Raw genomic sequence first — 17798 nt, 5'->3', positions numbered from 1 at the left:
AATTAGTCTGATGCAATCCGAACTCAATATTAATTTGAATATAAAAAATAATTTAATATAACTTAGTATTCTTTACTTCCTCAGGACAGAAAATGTCGGATCGTATTCCAACACAAATGACACTTCAAAGAGATGCTGATTCGATTTTTCACCAATACAAATGTTGGTGTTTCGTATGTCTGTTTGCATCTTTATTTGTCTCGGAGATAAATATTTTAGATGCTCGATCTTTTTATTTTTAAGATGGATAGAGTGTGAGGAATTCATATCGTGTGTAGTGAAATATTGAGTTTCTGCAAAATGAATCCAGACAATTAAATATGTATTGATAAAAATATTAAACGGTCCAGATTCCAAACATTAAATATGAGATATTACAGAGGATACGGGAGAGCGTTAGCACCCCAAAGTTTTTTTTTTTCTTCAGAAAACCATATTTTCATTTTGCTACAATAATTTGTGACATTAAAATATGGCATATCGGCTGTACTTTCTGCGTTCTGAAAAGGCAAGTCTAAACAAAAATATGAGAAATCTCTATTATTAAAATCAAAACTTATTTCACAGCTTCCGCAAAGCTTTAAAAAAAAAAAAAAATCAAAACTTATTATTACGAGTGTCATCTGAATAAAAGGTTTACGGCCCATGAAACTGAGCAGCCCAAGAAATAATGTAGGGTTACAGTTACAGACTTCAGGTAAAACGCAAGTCTTTTCGTTTCCCGCGCTCGCGAGCAAGAGACGGATGAGAGTAGAGAGAGAGATTGGGGGGAAGTGAAATGATATGTTAATATTTAATACTTACTACCGTGTCGTGGCTGTGATTTTCAGATTGGAAACCCGTATCCGTGCTTCATAGAGAGGGAAGAGAGAAAGAGAGAGAGCGGGAGCCAGGTTTTCGAGATGGAGGTGGAGAGAGTGAGACTGTTGAATTTAGCAGTAGATTCCGGGTTTGACGAGGAATTAGCTAAGCAATGCTTGGATCTCCTCATCAATGTATATGGTACGCGTTCCTTCTCCAATCTTTTCTTTTCTTAAATACAAGAAAGGTTTTTACTTCCACACTTCGTATTCTTTCAAGATTTTGTGAATCCACAGAGTCTCACACGACTGCTAATTACAATGTTGTATAATGTACAATAAAGTGTAATTTGATATGATCAATCGCTCAATCTGCACAATTGACCTCAGTTCAATCCAATTACAGCCTTAATTAACCTCGGTGCAGCAGTTAATACTCAATGCTGTATCAAGCCTTTTCAATTGACCAAGAATAGCCTCAATTAAGCTTTTCAAAATCAATTATGGCATACTGTGCATTTTTCATAATTCTTCTTCTTCTGAGATTTTGTGAAGCTGCCGACCTATGAAGTTCCAATCTGACATATTTAATGCTCAATTCTGCAATTCAGCCTCAAAACACAATTGGCCTCTGTGCTGCAGTGCAGTTAATTGTCAATGATGCACCATTAACCAAAAAGAACCTCAGGTGCACTTTAAGTCATTTATTGACATACCGATCATGTTTCATTTCCCTTTTTCTTTTTTTCTTCCAGGATCAGATGGCATGCAATTCATCACAGTGGAGGAATGCGGGAATCATTTTTTGGCATCTCTAGCAGATGCAATACAAAACGAAGAGGATTGGGACGACCTTCAAGCAATTGAGACCGAGGCATCCAATGCCTTGAACAACATAATTGCTCAGGATTGTTCAGGCGGGTCAAAATGGGTTGAGACAAACCCAGTTTCACCTGTGAAAATGGCGAGTGATGGTTCAGATTTGGAGATGCTGAGCCCCAAGGATGCGGCTAGAAGTGGCTCCTTCAGTGGTTCTAGGAGAAAAGAGATTGGGTCGGCTTCAAAATCAACGAATAATAGAAAGTCACCCAAGTCAACAGTATGCTATTTTCTCTTCTAAGACCCACAATAATGGAAAAGTTTGTATAAAGGACAAGCATGCTATGTCAACCTTTGTACTTAGATACAACAGGCTAACAAACTGAATAAAAGAAGGTATAGAAATATTGAAACAAGGAGTGCTATCGACTGAAAAAGCAAAACAGTGTTAATTCACTGTGACACTTTTTTTTCAGTGTAACTCTTCGGTTCATAGTATACCATATTTGTGTTGTAGGTAAACCTTCTCGACTTTTTAATAGCCTTTTCTATGCCTCTATGGTCTGTAGATATATTTTGTGCTGTCACTATGAGCCTTCAAAATGATATTTCAACTAATTTCAATATACTATTTCTATAATTATGTATTATGAATTTTAAAAGGTGAGTCCTACCTCATTTGAACCACTGCACAATCGACAAGATGATGAGACTTTGAGTTATGAGGCTCTTTCTGCCATGGACGATATTCAGATGGCAAATGTGGTAATTTTTGGCAACAGAAGTTTCCGGAAGCTTCAATATGAGGCTTGTAAGGCTGCCCTTCTAAAAAGAGACTGCTTCATTCTCATGCCCACTGGTGGTGGTAAAAGCCTCTGCTATCAGGTACACACACACATTTGAAACCTTAAAACTATTGTTCCTATTCCAGCAAAAGGTGCATATTCCAATATGATCCTTCAAAATATTAAGAACATTGTACGTTCCTGCCTTCTGCACACTAATTTTTCCAGAAGAACCATAATATCGTTCCTTGTTTTTTTTCAGGGAGAGAGAGATAACATTGGCAGCCACTGTCAAGTATTTAAAAAAAAAAAAGAGACAGAGAGAGAGTATAGCTGTATAGATAGCAAATTTAGGCTAGATATTAGTGTTTGCACGATATGTAATAAACGGTTTTCTGTCAATTGGTACATTTGTCAGATGAAGATGGTATTTAGAAATGCATAAAGTGGGGTTAAGTTTCTTGCTTTGCAGGGTTATAAGAGGAAGTGTTGACTTCTTACTGACATCTATATGTAAATGCAGCTTCCAGCAACTCTACATCCAGGGGTCACTATAGTGATATGTCCACTGTTATCTCTTATCCAAGACCAGATTTATGCTCTCAACTTCAAGTTTGGGATTCCTGCTACCTCCTTAAATTCTCAACAAACCCCTGCTCAAACATCAGCAGTTCTTCAAGAGCTAAGGTATTTACAGCATGTAGGTTCTAATTTTGGTTTTTACTTTTTACACAAGTTACTGGACCTGCACAATTTGGTATCGGCTGCCTGAAGCATGAATCTAACTGCAATTTATCCCATTTAAACCCTCGATTAAGCTGAAACTTTCACAAATCTAAAATCTCATGAAATTGTCCTTGCTGAGACTTAATCATCTAGCTCAAACCAAAATTAATGGCGAAATGAGCAGACATGGACATGATTTGTGTTTCTAAACAATATGAAACTTGACTTCTATTTTTTTTTTTTTTCTATTTAATCCAGAAATGGGAAACCATCATGCAAACTCCTATATGTTACTCCTGAAAGAGTTGCAGGGACTGTATCTTTTCAGGAGATCTTGCGAGGTTTATATCAGAAGGTGCTCTCTCTCACACACACACACATGCGAGCACTCTAGGGGTGTAAATGGATCGGATATTATCCGATTTCGTCTGGATCCGAATCTGGAAAATTACTTAAATTATCTGATCCATGTCTGAGACTATCCGTATCCGAAAAATTATAACGGATAAGAATACAGTAAGATTTTTAACTATCCGAAACTATCCATATCCGACTGTTTACACCCCTAAACCATAACAAATATACTTTGTGTTCTTAAATTGATTTATTAAATTATATATACACACCACACACACACTTATGATTTATTAAACTGCATATACATATATATTCTGATGAACAATATATATTTTGTAGCCAACAAACTTATTATGAAAAATATTAGATCTAATTTATGGAAAAAATTATAGTTAGATGTTATTCTTTACTAGAAGTACATTAGTAATTTATTTTTAATTGTCCAAATTATATTCATATCCGTATTCGTATCCGTCCAATATCCGATCCGTATCTGTATTCGTTTAATATCTGATCCGTATCCGAAAAATTATAACGGATAAAGATATGGTTTGACCACTATCCAATCCGTATCTAACCGTTTACACCCCTAGCGCACTCACACACTCACACATGCAAACCAATAACATATAAATCACATCTGTTTTATTTATTTTCTTTTACTTTCTTAATTATAACAGGGATTGTTGGCAAGATTTGTGGTTGACGAGGCACACTGTGTTAGGTAGGTATCCTTAAGTTGGTACTGTTTACTACTACTCAATACTATTTTTCATATGCTTTATGTAGCTGTATTAATATAATTTCTTACTTTTGTTTTCTTTAGCCAATGGGGGCATGACTTTCGGCCAGATTACAGAAGCCTGGGGTGCCTCAGACAGAACTTCCCTGGGGTTCCTATCATGGCTTTAACTGCCACTGCCACTCCATCTGTTCGCCAGGTACCAAACAGTTTCTTCCTTACCTATGCTGTCAATCTCTGCTGGTATGTTCTGGCATTATCTGCCGAATTTTGCAATTATCAAGCCTCAACTAGGCTTTAAAATTGATTAGCTGTACCCAATCATTTGTTACTTTGATCTAAATGGGCGAGAAGCCAAAATGTAGCTCAATTAAAGCCGACTACAAACAAGCTTGATGCTTGTTTCCTTAAATCTTAAATGAAGAGTCAACTTCACATGTACATAAGCTAATGCCTACACATATGCAACTAGACCTTAATCAATGCACCCGAATCGTCTGTTAAGCACCAAATAAGTGATAAAAGGTAAGGACTGTTATTGTTATTTTCAGGACATAGTGAACACCTTACGAATCCCTAATGCGCTGCTACTGGAGACGAGCTTTGACCGCCCCAACTTGAGATATGAAGTCCTCGGCAAGGCCAAAGATCCACTTAAACAACTGGGGCAGCTAATAAAAGATCATTTCGCCCAGACATGTGGCATTGTGTACTGTCTGTCGAAGAATGAGTGTGCTGATGTGGCAAAATATTTGAAGGAGAAGTTTAAGATAAAGAGTGCTCATTACCATGCTGGTATGGGGCCCCGTCAGAGAGTGTCAGTACAGGAGAAATGGCAGACTGGAGAGATTGCTGTCATCTGTGCCACAATTGCTTTTGGCATGGGGATCGATAAGCCGGATGTAGTAAGTTTCTTATTTTTGTTCTCCTTTTTTCTTATGTTGTTTATGTTTGCCATTTGCTGTGCTTTCGTTTACCCTCAATGGTCCCGAGTTGCTCAGCTGAGGCCAATTTCAGTTGAGTTGAAGAGTATTGAGGCTCAATTATGGTTTGAGAAGTTTTTTTTTTAATCCAAAGACAGTATATTGCAGAATTGGTGGTTAAGTGAGGTTAAATTGGGATAATATATGCTTCATTTGCATAATTGATCTCTTGGTGGGTTAAATTGAGTCTAAATTGCTCTTGTTTGTGCGTTGTGTAGAGATTTGTGATACACCACACCTTGTCAAAATCTATTGAGAGCTACTACCAGGAGTCCGGTCGGGCCGGCAGGGATAACTTACCGGCAAGTTGCATTGCATTATACCAAAAGAAAGATTTTAGTCGAGTGGTATGCATGTTGCGCAACTCAAAGGTCTACAGTAATAATCGAAGCTTCAAGATAGCCATGGATCAAGCCAAGAAAATGCAACAATACTGTGAATTTAAGGTATACCATTATCTGAAAAGTAGCACATTTCCTTTGAAATTCAGCAGAAAGTAAATTGCCATGATAAAATTATCAGTAACAACCAGTAGGAACAATTTTTTTCCCTTTTTCGTTCTTCTTGGTTGTTGATTGAGGCTCATATCTCCATGCTATGGACTCTTATCTCTGTTTTCAAACAGTCAATCTGAATTGTTCAACATGATCTTCATGTGAAAATGTACTTGCAGTTGCAGACCTAATTTTATATTTTCTTAGAATTTTTTTACTATATTTTTAGATAGGTTGATAATCACTTGATTTGAAAATTCTTGCCCTCCAAATGTAGCAATTTTCTACCTATCTAAAAAAATTAGTAAAAAAGTTCTAAAAAATATAAAATTTGGTGTACAAGTACATTTTGATATGAAGATTATGTTTAACGGTTCGGATTGCCGTTTTGAATTTTGAAAATAGAGATTTGAATCCATAGCACGGGTTGATCTGTAATATGCATATTACCATGGCCTCACTCTTGTTTGTTGTGCTTTTAGTGTTAATTGTGTTGAAATGGCACAACATAGATTGCGCAATTGTAAGTTCCATAGACAATTACTCCAAGGAACTAAATCTGCCATTTGGGTGTTTCTATATATTATGTCTTGGCTGAAATTGCAGTTGTTGGCTGAGTATTTACTAAAGAAAATTTTTGTTAAAAACAATCAGAATGAATGCCGGAGGCAAGCCCTACTGGAGCATTTCGGGGAGAATTTTAACCGAACAAAATGCAGAGAAGGCCGCAGCCCTTGTGACAATTGTCTCAAGATGTCTAGTTGAAATTGCCCCCCTATTTTTGAAAAACTGGCATAGGCTGCCAATCGCTCTTTCTCTAATTGCTTGTCTCCTTGTTTTTTGTATGATATATTTCAAAGAGGAAGACGTGGTGGTTTGAACATCTATTGAATGATATCTAGTTGCGGGTTGTTGAAGTTAAATTTCAAATTCTTCCATTTAGGTGGGAGGGGCTGTGGGGGATGATGTCATGTTATGCACAATTGCATTGAATGTAAAATTTTATATTTTTGAGGTCTATGGTGGTAGCCCATGGTAATTTGTATATTAAGAGACGCTAGGAATTTGATAGATTTTTACATTTTTACTAAATATTTCATGAAATCATTTTATATAATAATTTGTAAACATGTATTAAGTCATAACGGAGATGATCTTACACTTTCAAAATTCATTCGTATTGGTTTCTGAAAAAATTATATAATTACAGAAGACGTTCCAACAAATCATCATTACAATACAATTTACTTCACTTACAATGGTCTGTTGGTTTTTAGAGTAAAAAAAAAAAAGTTCACAATATGAATTTATCATGCGGAGCACTCAACAATTTTCAATTGTAAAAAATCGAAGCGCATTATAATCACGATTTCACGCGTATTATCTTCAAAAAAGTATCCGTTCCACGTGGAGCAATGAACTAATTCCCAGTGCATTCCACTTTAACATCATGTTTGGTTTTGACCTAAAGAGTGGAATAAGGAGTTTAGGTCTCGTTATTCCACCAAATGTGCCTTAATTGAACCGGACTAAGATGGCATAAGTCAATCTTTAGGCCGGCCTAAATTAAATCACCTCACATGGTAGTTTAATTTTTATTTCACATCGTGATCTAACTTGAATTATTGTAATAATATTTTATTTGTATATAATTAGTATATTATTATTAATAATTATTGTTAGTATATAATTATATAATTAATATCTTATATTGTTAATATATTAAATAATTATTATAATAATATTATATAATTAATATCCTTTTATTAATAATTATTAGTAATAAATAATTATATAATTATTGTGTTATATTGTTAATATATTAAATAATTATTATATAATATTGTAATATATTATAGTTATCATTAATATATTAATATTGTGTAATTAGTATCTTATTAATGATATATAACTATATAATAAATATGTTATATTGTTAATATATTAAATAATTATTATAATAATATTATAATATTTTATAGTTATTATTAATATATTAATATTATATAATTAGTATCTTATTTTTAATATATAATTATGTAATTAATATCCTATATTGTTATTATATTAAATAATTATTAGAATAATATTATAATATATTAATATTATAAAATGATATTTTTTTATTCATAATTATTATTAATATGTAATTATATAATTAATATATTATATTGTTAATATATTAAATAATTATTATAATAATATTACAATATATTACAGTTGTTATTAATATATTAGTATTATATAATTAGTATGTTATTATTAATAATTATTATTAATTTATAATTACGTAATTAATAATTAATATTGTTAATATAGTAAATCATTATTATAATAATATTATAATATATTCTAGTTGTTATTGATATATTAATATTATATAATTAGTATCTTATTATTAATAATTATTATTAATATATATTATATAATTAATATTTTATATTGTTAATATATTAAATAATTATTTTAATAAGATTATATAATTAGTATCTTTTTATTAATAATTATTATTAATTTATAATTATATAATTAGTATTTTATTTTTAATAATTATTATTAATATATAATTAATATTTTATATTATTAATATATTAAATAAATTTTATAATACTATATAATATATTACAGTTATTATTAATATATTAATATTATATAATTAGTGTCTTATTATAAATAATTAACCAATTTAGACTTTCAAAACTTTAGTCCTCCACCAACTCTAACCAAACAAGGAATAATTTAAGCTATAATTTAACTTTAGACCTCAACCAAATATGAATAATTTAGACCGATCTAAGTTAGAATAACCAATTTAGATCTCCTTAGCTTTAAGCCACAACCAAACATGAGGTAAGAGATGAATTCAGATTTGAGTGCAACAATAGCTAATGATCATCTTGATGTGCTCTTTCTCGTCTCTTTAACAATTCTCATATTGCGCACCAAGAAAATTATTAAATCATGATTATGACCAATCAATGCATTCATGGCCATGTAATGATGATCTTCTGTTATGTACCGTTTAAGAAAGGGAAACAAATGTGCTGTTTTTTTTTTTTTTTTTTTAAATTAGAAACAAATGTGCTGTTATTTCAAAGGAATAACATCAATCTGTTATTCCGATATTCAAATTCTTTCATGCGTGAATCTCAACGAAGAAATTTTTTCTTGTGCGAATCTCAATGAAGATCAACGGTTGAGATCGGACTAACAGCATATTACAATTGTGATTTATTGCTAAGGAACACGATCATCTCCAATAAAATCCTCTTAACTGTTTATAGAATGAAATTAATATAATTCATAGGACATAATGTAGGTTATTCATTTCTCTCTTATTAATTATATATTCTCAAAACTTAATTTCTCAAACATAGTTTGATTGAACCGGACTAAGGTGGAATAAGCTGACCTTTAGACTAGCCTAAATTGACCTAAACTAACCTGCCTCTCCAGGTAATTTAATTGTATTTGAGTATGATGTTTAACCTTTTATTGTTTTATTATTTTCAATCACTTTTTAAAAAATATAAAACAAACAATTAATTTTGCTTCTATTTAAGTATTGAAGAATAAGAGTATCAATTAACATCATTTCATTGAACAATAAAATATAAACCGAGGACCCAAATTATATATCACCAAGAAAACATCTTGATTTATTATTTTTGAACATGAATCCAAATTATTATTTATAATAATAATAATAACAATAACATCAACAAAAACTATTATTATTATTTTGGAAAAGATGTGCTTTTCTTCGTGCAAACAATTTTTTTTGCAAATAGTACAAATTATTCGTTTTAATATACCTCTTTGATTGATTGAATAAAAAAATATCTCTCTTTGTTCCAAACTAATTATTTTGTCGTTATACATTACAAAATCTGTGGGATTGAAACCCACGACCACATGGTTAAAAGCCATGCGCTCTACCAACTGAGCTAAGACGGCAACGTGTCAGCTAAAAAGATCGATTTAAAAAACTCATTTTAGCAGGAAATTCCATCCATAATGCCGGATATATATATATAAAGTGATCTTTTTAAATCTGTAAAGAGGCTGTGGCTCTATGATTTTAGGCTTTTAGGGTTGAAATGCACTCAAATTTTTGTGCACTCAAATGCACCCTATCCTTTTTCTCCATTTTTAAAGTCCGAATAGTCAATTCGAACCGTTAGATGCGATTTATATATTAAGATGTGCTTGGAGACCAAATTTTACATTTTTTGAAATTTTTTTACTATTTATTAAGTTACTTTGAAAATTGCTGATCCAATGGTCCAGAAAATGTAAAATCAGCGATTTTCAAAGTGGCTTAATAAATAGTAAAAAAATTCTAAAAAATGTAAAATTTGGTTTCCAAGCACATCTTAATATATATATCACATCTAACGGTTCGGATTGATTGTTCGGACTTTGAAAATGGAGAAATTTTTTTTTGAAAAATAGAGTGCATTTGGATGCACAAAAATTTGGGTGCATTTGAACCCTCCTCATAATTTAGATATCACCCAAAAATTTACAAGATTAAGAATAATTTGAGAATTCAAATGCAAACCCATCTCGAATCAAATTCGGATTATATTGGATTATCTAGTTAAAATGTTTGAAATGGTAACATATACGCATAACACAAAGTAAAATATAATTATTTTATATTATAAATGGAGTGAGGCTATGTTGCTCTGCAGTGTGTATCTACCTAGGGATCAACATATGTTGTTATTCCTATACATGAACAGTATTTTTGTTATCTCTGCCTTTTCAAATCTAGTCATTGAATTGCTTCGAGATGCGTGCACAAAAAAGTTATGAAAAAAGTTGTTTTGAGATTCGTTCCGAAAAAATTGAACGATTAGATTCGGAAATGCAGGAATAGCAGGTTACTGTTCACAGAAAGAGAATAACAGCGGATTTGATTCCATCTACCTAGTGTGCTTCGATACAATAGACTGTGGTGCTCTGGATGAAAATTGAAGCATATCTGACAATTGTTATATCGAAGCATACTAAATAGTAAATAGATGTACATTACATCGTACCGAGCCTCACTCTTATAAATGTACATATTATAAATAATAATTTTAATTTAGCTATATTATGATTTAATTTCTGCAGATGTACATAATAGACATAGCTTTCATATACACATAACAGACTAAATTTTTTTTTTGTTACCGTTTTAAAAAATAATAATATACACAATTGGAAAATTTTCGAATTTACCAATTCAAGGACATCTAACTACTTTTAATTTTTCATCATAATGTATTTACCGGCGAGTCGTATTACTTCAATTTTAACTGATTCAAAGCTGCTGACATTATTTCTTGCATTGGTTATTTATATTCTTAATTTCTTAAGATTATGTCATATACATAATTAGTATATTTTTATTGAAGCATACGTATATCACTAAATTATTCTTAAGATGTGATTGATAAAATTCTTATAATGGTAAAAACCAGGAATATGAAATTTGATGCCGATTAAACTAGATAAAATGGCGTATGTTAAAAATATTTATATGTTAGATTTTATTAAATAAGTTAATATCATATCTCATAATAACTTTAAAAAGACCCATATATATATATTCTTCAAACAAACAAAAAATATTCTACATATACACTTTTTAATTTTAACAAATAAAATTTCACACCTAATTTTTTTTTATTCTAAATCATTTATACACATAAAAAATAAAGATTATTCAAAACTTAAATAAAATCACAATTATATATTTTACATAAGCAAATAATAAATTAGAGTGAATAGGAAGAAGGAATAGGGAGGGAAAGAGATGAAACATGTGGAATCCATAAGAGCATTTTATTAATAATTTTTAAAGAAGAGCATTTTGTTCTATATTTTAAAAAAGAATGATAGTTTGTAATATTTCCCTATATTCTATGTGGCACCACGAATGATGCCAAATAAACAAGAACATTAATCATCTTCGTCTTCGTGCTGTACTGCGGTAGCTTTCAACATTTAATGATGGGTTCTACCTAACAGTTTCTTCCTCCTTTTGCAAAACAAATGCTAAGCAAATGCCTCGTAAGACTGTACCTTGATTTATCATTTGAAACATATACATGTTACTGCTAACTACTAACTACTAACTACTTACTAGTAAGCAGTAACTACACCTAGACTTCAGATCGAATGTGGCACTGTGTGGTTATATGGAATTCCGATACTTCAGGACCGCACGTAAAATTATTAAATTCAGATCGTTTTATAATTGTGGCACGAATTACTTGGCTAAAAGCTAATCCTAGTTCAATGAACCGAGTGCAGTATCATAGAGGATATAACTCCGGAACCGAATTGTCTGCCCCCCTAGGGCAGTAAATTTCTGCCCCCAGAGTCACTGCAGAGTGGGTTCCCATTAAAACCTAAATCCAAAACTATTTTAATCCTAAACCCTTTAACAGTAATCGGGCCCACCCCGCAGTGACTCTGGGGGCAGGAGATCTAATTCCTATAACTCCGTTGTCTAAGAATCCGCTGCTTAATAAATATATAATTAATTGGAAGCGTATGCAATATTCAATTACTTCTCATGTCCGGCATGTGTCCGAATCCCCCAAGTAACTCAAATTTTGAGTTTGGATCCGGACTGTCCGATCAAAATCCTTCAATCCAAGGTAAAATGCATGAACCTCTTTAATATCCGTGCCAAAGCATATCGGATGGTCTGATCAAACTCAATATTTCAGTCACCTTAGGTGATATTAGTGGTTTGCTAATACCCGAGCGGGTCAAACCCGGTCCGGTCCAAACCGTGCACAGGTTTGACTCGGGCCCAGATTTAACCCGGTCCGTCCGGCCCAGCCCGGCCCGTTTACAAAACACTAGGTTAGGGGTGTACAACGGGTGGGTCGATGATATTTTATTAAAATTTGAATCCAAACCGATTACACCGGGTTAAAAAAATTATTTACTTGACCCATCCATAATCTAACCCAACCCATCTATTTTTTTATATACGGGTTATGCGGGTTAAACGAGTTATAATTTTGATCAAAAATTTTAATAAAATATCATCGACCCCGTTGTACACCCCTACATATAGGCTATTTGTCTTCACAAAATGACCAATTAAAAAACTAAACATTACACAAGTAATTTGTAACACATTTTTTTCATTTAAAAATTAAATTTAAAATAAATGTTGATAGAAGAGACTAAATTGAATAAATTTGTGAGTTCTTGAAATTTAAGAGTTAATATGATATTATGAGTTTTAGAAGAAAAAAAATACATAATTTTAAGGTTTAAAAAAAATATTAAATTCCAAAAATTAAATTACCTTTTCACTTTAAAAAAAATAAATAAATGTGGAACATACTTAGTTACAGTAAAAACAAAAACAAAATTCGCACCTCCTTTTTGAAAAAAAGATGCGCTCCCCTCTTAATTATCTTGGAATTAGAGGTGCTACTTTTACCCGATTACTCGGATCCAATCCGGAACCGAACCGGATCCGACCCAGAACTGACCCGGATCCGATTAATTTGGATAGGGTATGGTTTAAAAAATATAACCGATTAAATTATGGGTATGGGTACAAAATTAATAATTTAATATCCGACCCGGATCCGAACCGGAACCGATACTGTAATGGGTAGGATATGAGTATCATTTAATTATCCGACCCATAACCGGACCCGACCCGATACCCGTATAAATACCCGATAAAATATATATTAATAACTCTGCATCAAGTTTTTGTGTTAGATAATATATTTCAGCTGAGCTATAATTTGATAAAACTTAACCAAATTTATGCTACTGTTTTACACTACCCTTTAATTACATCCTTAACTAGCCCTTTAATTACGCCATTTAATTTTTGTTCTATATTATACACATGTGACACATGACACATGATTGTCAAATTTATTCTTCTATAACTAGCTTATTTTATACCTTTTTTCTTCTATTACATTCAATTCATAGATTTTTTTGAATTATAAAAAAGGAAATCATCATCTCTAATATTTTACTTTCTAAAAATTATATATCTTCCATCCTCCTAAATTCAAAAGCTATTAACAAAAAACTGAATTCAATATTTTTTGTTACACCATGAGTACTCCAAATAACCAACAACCAACAACCAACTAATAATTTAGAGTTATTATTTTTATTTTGCTATGTAGCATGATATATTTTATTATTTATAAACATAATTAATAGTATAATTTTTATTTTGCAGTAGTTTTTAATTTATATTGTAATGATTTATTATATGAGATGTTTAAGAAATTATAATTATATTTAAATGTAAATAATTTCTCGAATACTTTGGAGTTGTGACCTATACCCGCTCTGGATCCGGAACCGCCCCGTATCCGAACCGGACCCGATAATCCACAAACAAGTTACGGGTATCTATCTACCCGGAACCGAAAGACTGGACCCGAAATATCTACGGGTAGATAGGTATCCGGATCCGGACCCGACCCGATTTGAAACAAATAAGTATATGGATCGAAATTTGGACCCGAACACTTTTAGGGCCCGGGTCCAAATATAATAGTACCCAGACCCGACCCGATAGCACCTCTAGTCAAAGACTGGAAGTGTATGAAATAATATTCTCTTTACACATTGGGAATCTAAATATAAAGTATTAAGGGCTTACATTTTAGAGTAATTGTGTAAAAATAAAGAATACTTTAAACGTGAGGGGAGGAGTAAATAGAAAGAAAAGTTCTATACAAATGTAGAAATGTAGATTTGAGGCTGAATCCGGGTATAAACGGGTTATTAAGAGTAAACTCATAATCCGATTCAGAGTAACGAATTTGTTAAAATCCAATCTGTATCTGACCCAGTAATATCTCAACAAGGTAAAATACGGATCGAGTCTGATGAGTCAGACGGGTCGAATGAGTTGACAGTATTTTTGTACACCTCTAATATTAATTCGTCCAGCATAGACATATTATTACAACAATTGTTTTTTTAAGTCGACACTTTTTTATTTAACGATGACAAAAATATTGTTTGTAAGAAAAAACAAATTTTGACAGACTTGACAGATGCTATCAAGCATGAAGGAAAAAAATTATTCTTCTCCAACAAATGACAATCAGTCTCCAATGCAGTTATACTCCAGGTCCAGCATTTAATGTTGTTAGGTGGCAAGCACTTTTAAAGCGCGCCCAATCAAAGCCTTCCCACTGTCTCTGTCTCCCTTCCCCGCTTCCGATTTGAAATGCAACATTAATTGTCCTGGAATACCTGTGGCATAAGCATATGGTCATCTGTGTAACGGGTTGACAAGAAGATCAATGAGAATAAAATGAAGTGTGGTCCCTACGCACTGTGACTCGTCTCTATCCTGCAAGGGATACATACATATTCAGTCATCTGCAATGCCTAATACTGTAGGTCCTACTCTAAAATCTACTAGAGCCTTGAGTAGAATGTCTGACTTCTGCTTACAACAGTTCGGTTGACAATGATAAATAGTGTTTTGTTATGTATTTTTTTTGTAAATTTTGCTACGGTGTTTTCTATTATAATAGAGTTGATTTTTCATATATGAAATCTGAACATAAATTTGATAAAAATTAAGAATAGTCTAGAATATATAATTAAAACTAAATTTAGTAAAAAGGAAAAATACCATGCCAAAATAATATGTTAATCTGTAAATATTTTTATTATTATCAATATATCTCTTAGTGGTTCCCCACTATCCATCCAAAAAAAAAATGTTAATATTCAAATATGTTAACACAGGTCCTAATTAAATTAAAAGATCTTCAAGGGGCATGCTGAAATAATTCTAGATGTTGACGCACTCCCGCTCTCTCTCAAAAGTCTTTCCTCATAAGTATCTTTACATTAAATGCTCTTGTTTAATCGTTGCACGAATTAAAGGTCCTTTAAAGGCATCCGTACCCGTTTGTACCTTTGCACCACCTCTCACTCCACTTTACAAAGAAGTGCAAAAGAGAGGAACCAATTCTCTCTCGCTAATTTTGTTGTTTGGTTTTCCTTCAAAGCGAAATGGAGCGGAGGGAGATTCAATCGCCTGAGCCTGTTGTTTCCGATGCCATATCACATAGGAAGAAGCTGAGCATACATTTTGCAGAGAGTGATGAGAGGCAGTTCCCATGGGCCATTGGGGGTGAGTATCTGGCCGGCGGGACCACACCGGTGACTATACGAGGGAAGCCCATAGAAAATCTCTCTAAGACCGGCGGTTGGATTGCTGCATTCTTTATATTTGGTTAGTAATATCATTCTGTTATATATACCACTATGAATCCATGATCCACCTCTGTAATAGATCTCTCTCTTTTATTTTATCTTTTTAGTATGATCCTCTATTTAATAGACTTAGCCCTTTTTTCTTTTTTTTTACTACTTTATCCTTTTTATTTTCTACTGATACTACATACATACATACATGTTTTTGTATACAGAAGAGGTTTCAAATGGATCATGTCTTTCATGTCTCTGTGCCTCACATTCTTTATCTCTGTTTTTAAAGTTCAAATAGTTTATCCAAGCCACTTAAATTAATCTTCATATTCAAATTTGCTTGGAGTTCAAATTTTATATATTTTTTTTGAAACATTTTTACTATTTCTTTAGATAGATACAAAATCACTGATTTTGGATGGTACAGAAACAATGATTTTGTACCTATCTAAAAGAAATAGTAATTTTTTTCCAAAAACATTAAATTTGGTCTTCAAACTTATTTTAATATGGAGATCATGTTGAGTTATTCGGATCGACTGTTTGCTCCTTGCAATGGTTTACTTTCGATTTGGCATTGCAATGCAGGATCTGCAAACCGTCCTGACAAGACCTTGTGTTGGTTTAGCACTATAAAACGAGCAAAGCTAGGGTGTGATGTGCTCACCAAGAGAGTTTGGTGAGCACTTAAAAAGTATATCGGATCAAAGACAAACGCTGAATTCAAACCGTTAAAATCAATGTACTTCATGAGTGATGCATGTACATGCAAAATTTTGAAAATTTCAAGTTTATTTGTTACAAGGTCAAGCGGTCAAAAAAAAATAAAAATTGAATATATAAAACAACTTATAAATTAACTTATAAAATATTTATTTCTTTAACCGTTTGACCGTGTAGCAAATAAACTCAAAACTTTCAAAATTTTGCATGTACATGCATCACTCATGAAAAAGGAAACTATCCAACAATACCAGTCAGAACTCAATTTAACGGTTGTTTTACAGTTCCGTGTGATTTTCTTTTGTCAGAAGAAACAAAATTCTGCTTCCAGTTTCCTTGTAACATGAAAAGGTTATTGTAAGGGTTCAGATTTAAAGATGTGAATTACTGGGATAGAAGAATTTACCGTATGGCAAGAATGCCAGGAACTTATTAGCGCCTAAAGAGCAGTATAAAATTTGATTGCGGAGTATGTATTAGTAAAAAAATCTAACTACATTTCATTATCTGGTGATTTTCTTATCTCTTTGACAAAATAAAATATATCGTTGATCCTCAATTTATTCATTTAGAACAAATTTTAATTTTAATTCCTCGATAACTAAAAAAACAGGAAACGAGATGGCAGAGAGGATGGCATATTTTGGCCTCTCGGTAAACATGGTGGCATTCATGTTTTATATCATGCACCGCCCATTCACGGCCTCAGCCAACACTGTCAACAATTTTTTGGGGATATCTCAGGCCTCATCAGTGCTCGGTGGTTTCCTCGCTGATGCATATCTCGGCCGTTACTGGACCATTGCTATTTTCACGACCATCTATCTTCTTGTAAGTGCTCCTCGTGATATCTTATCATGAAATGGTACAAAGTCAATTCCATCCCATATTTAAACAAAAAAAAAAATGGAATATTTGAATCTCGATGATAGTTTATACTGACAGCAAATGTTTACTGTTTAATGACAAAAGATAGTGTCTAGTACTTCATAGCTGAATCTAGTTTTGGTTAATGAAATAATTCATTATTATTTTAACACTCAAAAAGTCAAAATTGTTTAATGAATATTAAAAAGACTGTAATAAGCACAATGTTATTTTGCTCCTTTAACCATGCTAAACCAACTATCTTT

General features: G+C 32.3%; 2 protein-coding genes and 1 non-coding gene across 4 annotated transcripts in view; 2 read left to right on the top strand and 1 right to left on the bottom strand.

Moving 5' to 3' along the window:
* The first annotated feature begins 890 nt into the window (after positions 1–890).
* Positions 891–6804, top strand: RECQI1 (RECQ helicase l1). Its single transcript, XM_078314133.1, has 10 exons — positions 891–1002; positions 1556–1899; positions 2283–2504; positions 2928–3091; positions 3389–3485; positions 4168–4211; positions 4314–4428; positions 4781–5134; positions 5431–5658; positions 6361–6804. Exons 1-10 carry the CDS (start codon positions 903–905, stop codon positions 6469–6471), a joined length of 1779 nt encoding a protein of 592 aa, XP_078170259.1. The 5' UTR covers positions 891–902; the 3' UTR covers positions 6472–6804.
* Positions 6805–9588: 2784 nt separating this feature from the next.
* On the bottom strand, positions 9589–9663 carry TRNAK-UUU (transfer RNA lysine (anticodon UUU)). Its single transcript has one exon. It is a non-coding gene; the product is annotated as a tRNA-Lys (tRNA).
* Positions 9664–15634: 5971 nt separating this feature from the next.
* Positions 15635–17798, top strand: part of LOC144564786 (Major facilitator superfamily protein) — a 5336-nt gene continuing 3172 nt past the window's right edge. Inside the window, exons 1-2 of one of the 2 annotated variants that reach the window (XM_078314387.1) lie at positions 15635–15967; positions 17279–17496. In XM_078314387.1, coding sequence (XP_078170513.1) covers positions 15745–15967; positions 17279–17496 — 441 coding nt within the window. In that variant the 5' untranslated portion in view covers positions 15635–15744. The remainder of the gene's footprint in view (positions 15968–17278; positions 17497–17798) is intronic. The other variant, XM_078314386.1, reaches the window with a different exon arrangement.

The sequence above is a fragment of the Carex rostrata genome, chromosome 13, assembly GCF_964058835.1.
Source record: "Carex rostrata chromosome 13, lpCarRost1.2, whole genome shotgun sequence".
NCBI lineage: Eukaryota > Viridiplantae > Streptophyta > Magnoliopsida > Poales > Cyperaceae > Carex > Carex rostrata.
Note: the sequence above shows the minus strand (reverse complement) of the source record. Positions and strands in the feature narration are given on the sequence as shown.

What these genes read in the sequence shown, in the direction of transcription:
- RECQI1 (XM_078314133.1), top strand. Translation starts at nt 903, where the DNA reads ATGGAGGTGGAGAGAGTGAGACTGTTGAATTTAGCAGTAGATTCCGGG. An exon ending in GTAAAAGCCTCTGCTATCAG is followed by an intron (nt 2,505 to 2,927) that starts GTACACACACAC and finishes ATGTAAATGCAG; the next exon opens with CTTCCAGCAACTCTACATCC. An exon ending in GGATCGATAAGCCGGATGTA is followed by an intron (nt 5,135 to 5,430) that starts GTAAGTTTCTTA and finishes TGCGTTGTGTAG; the next exon opens with AGATTTGTGATACACCACAC.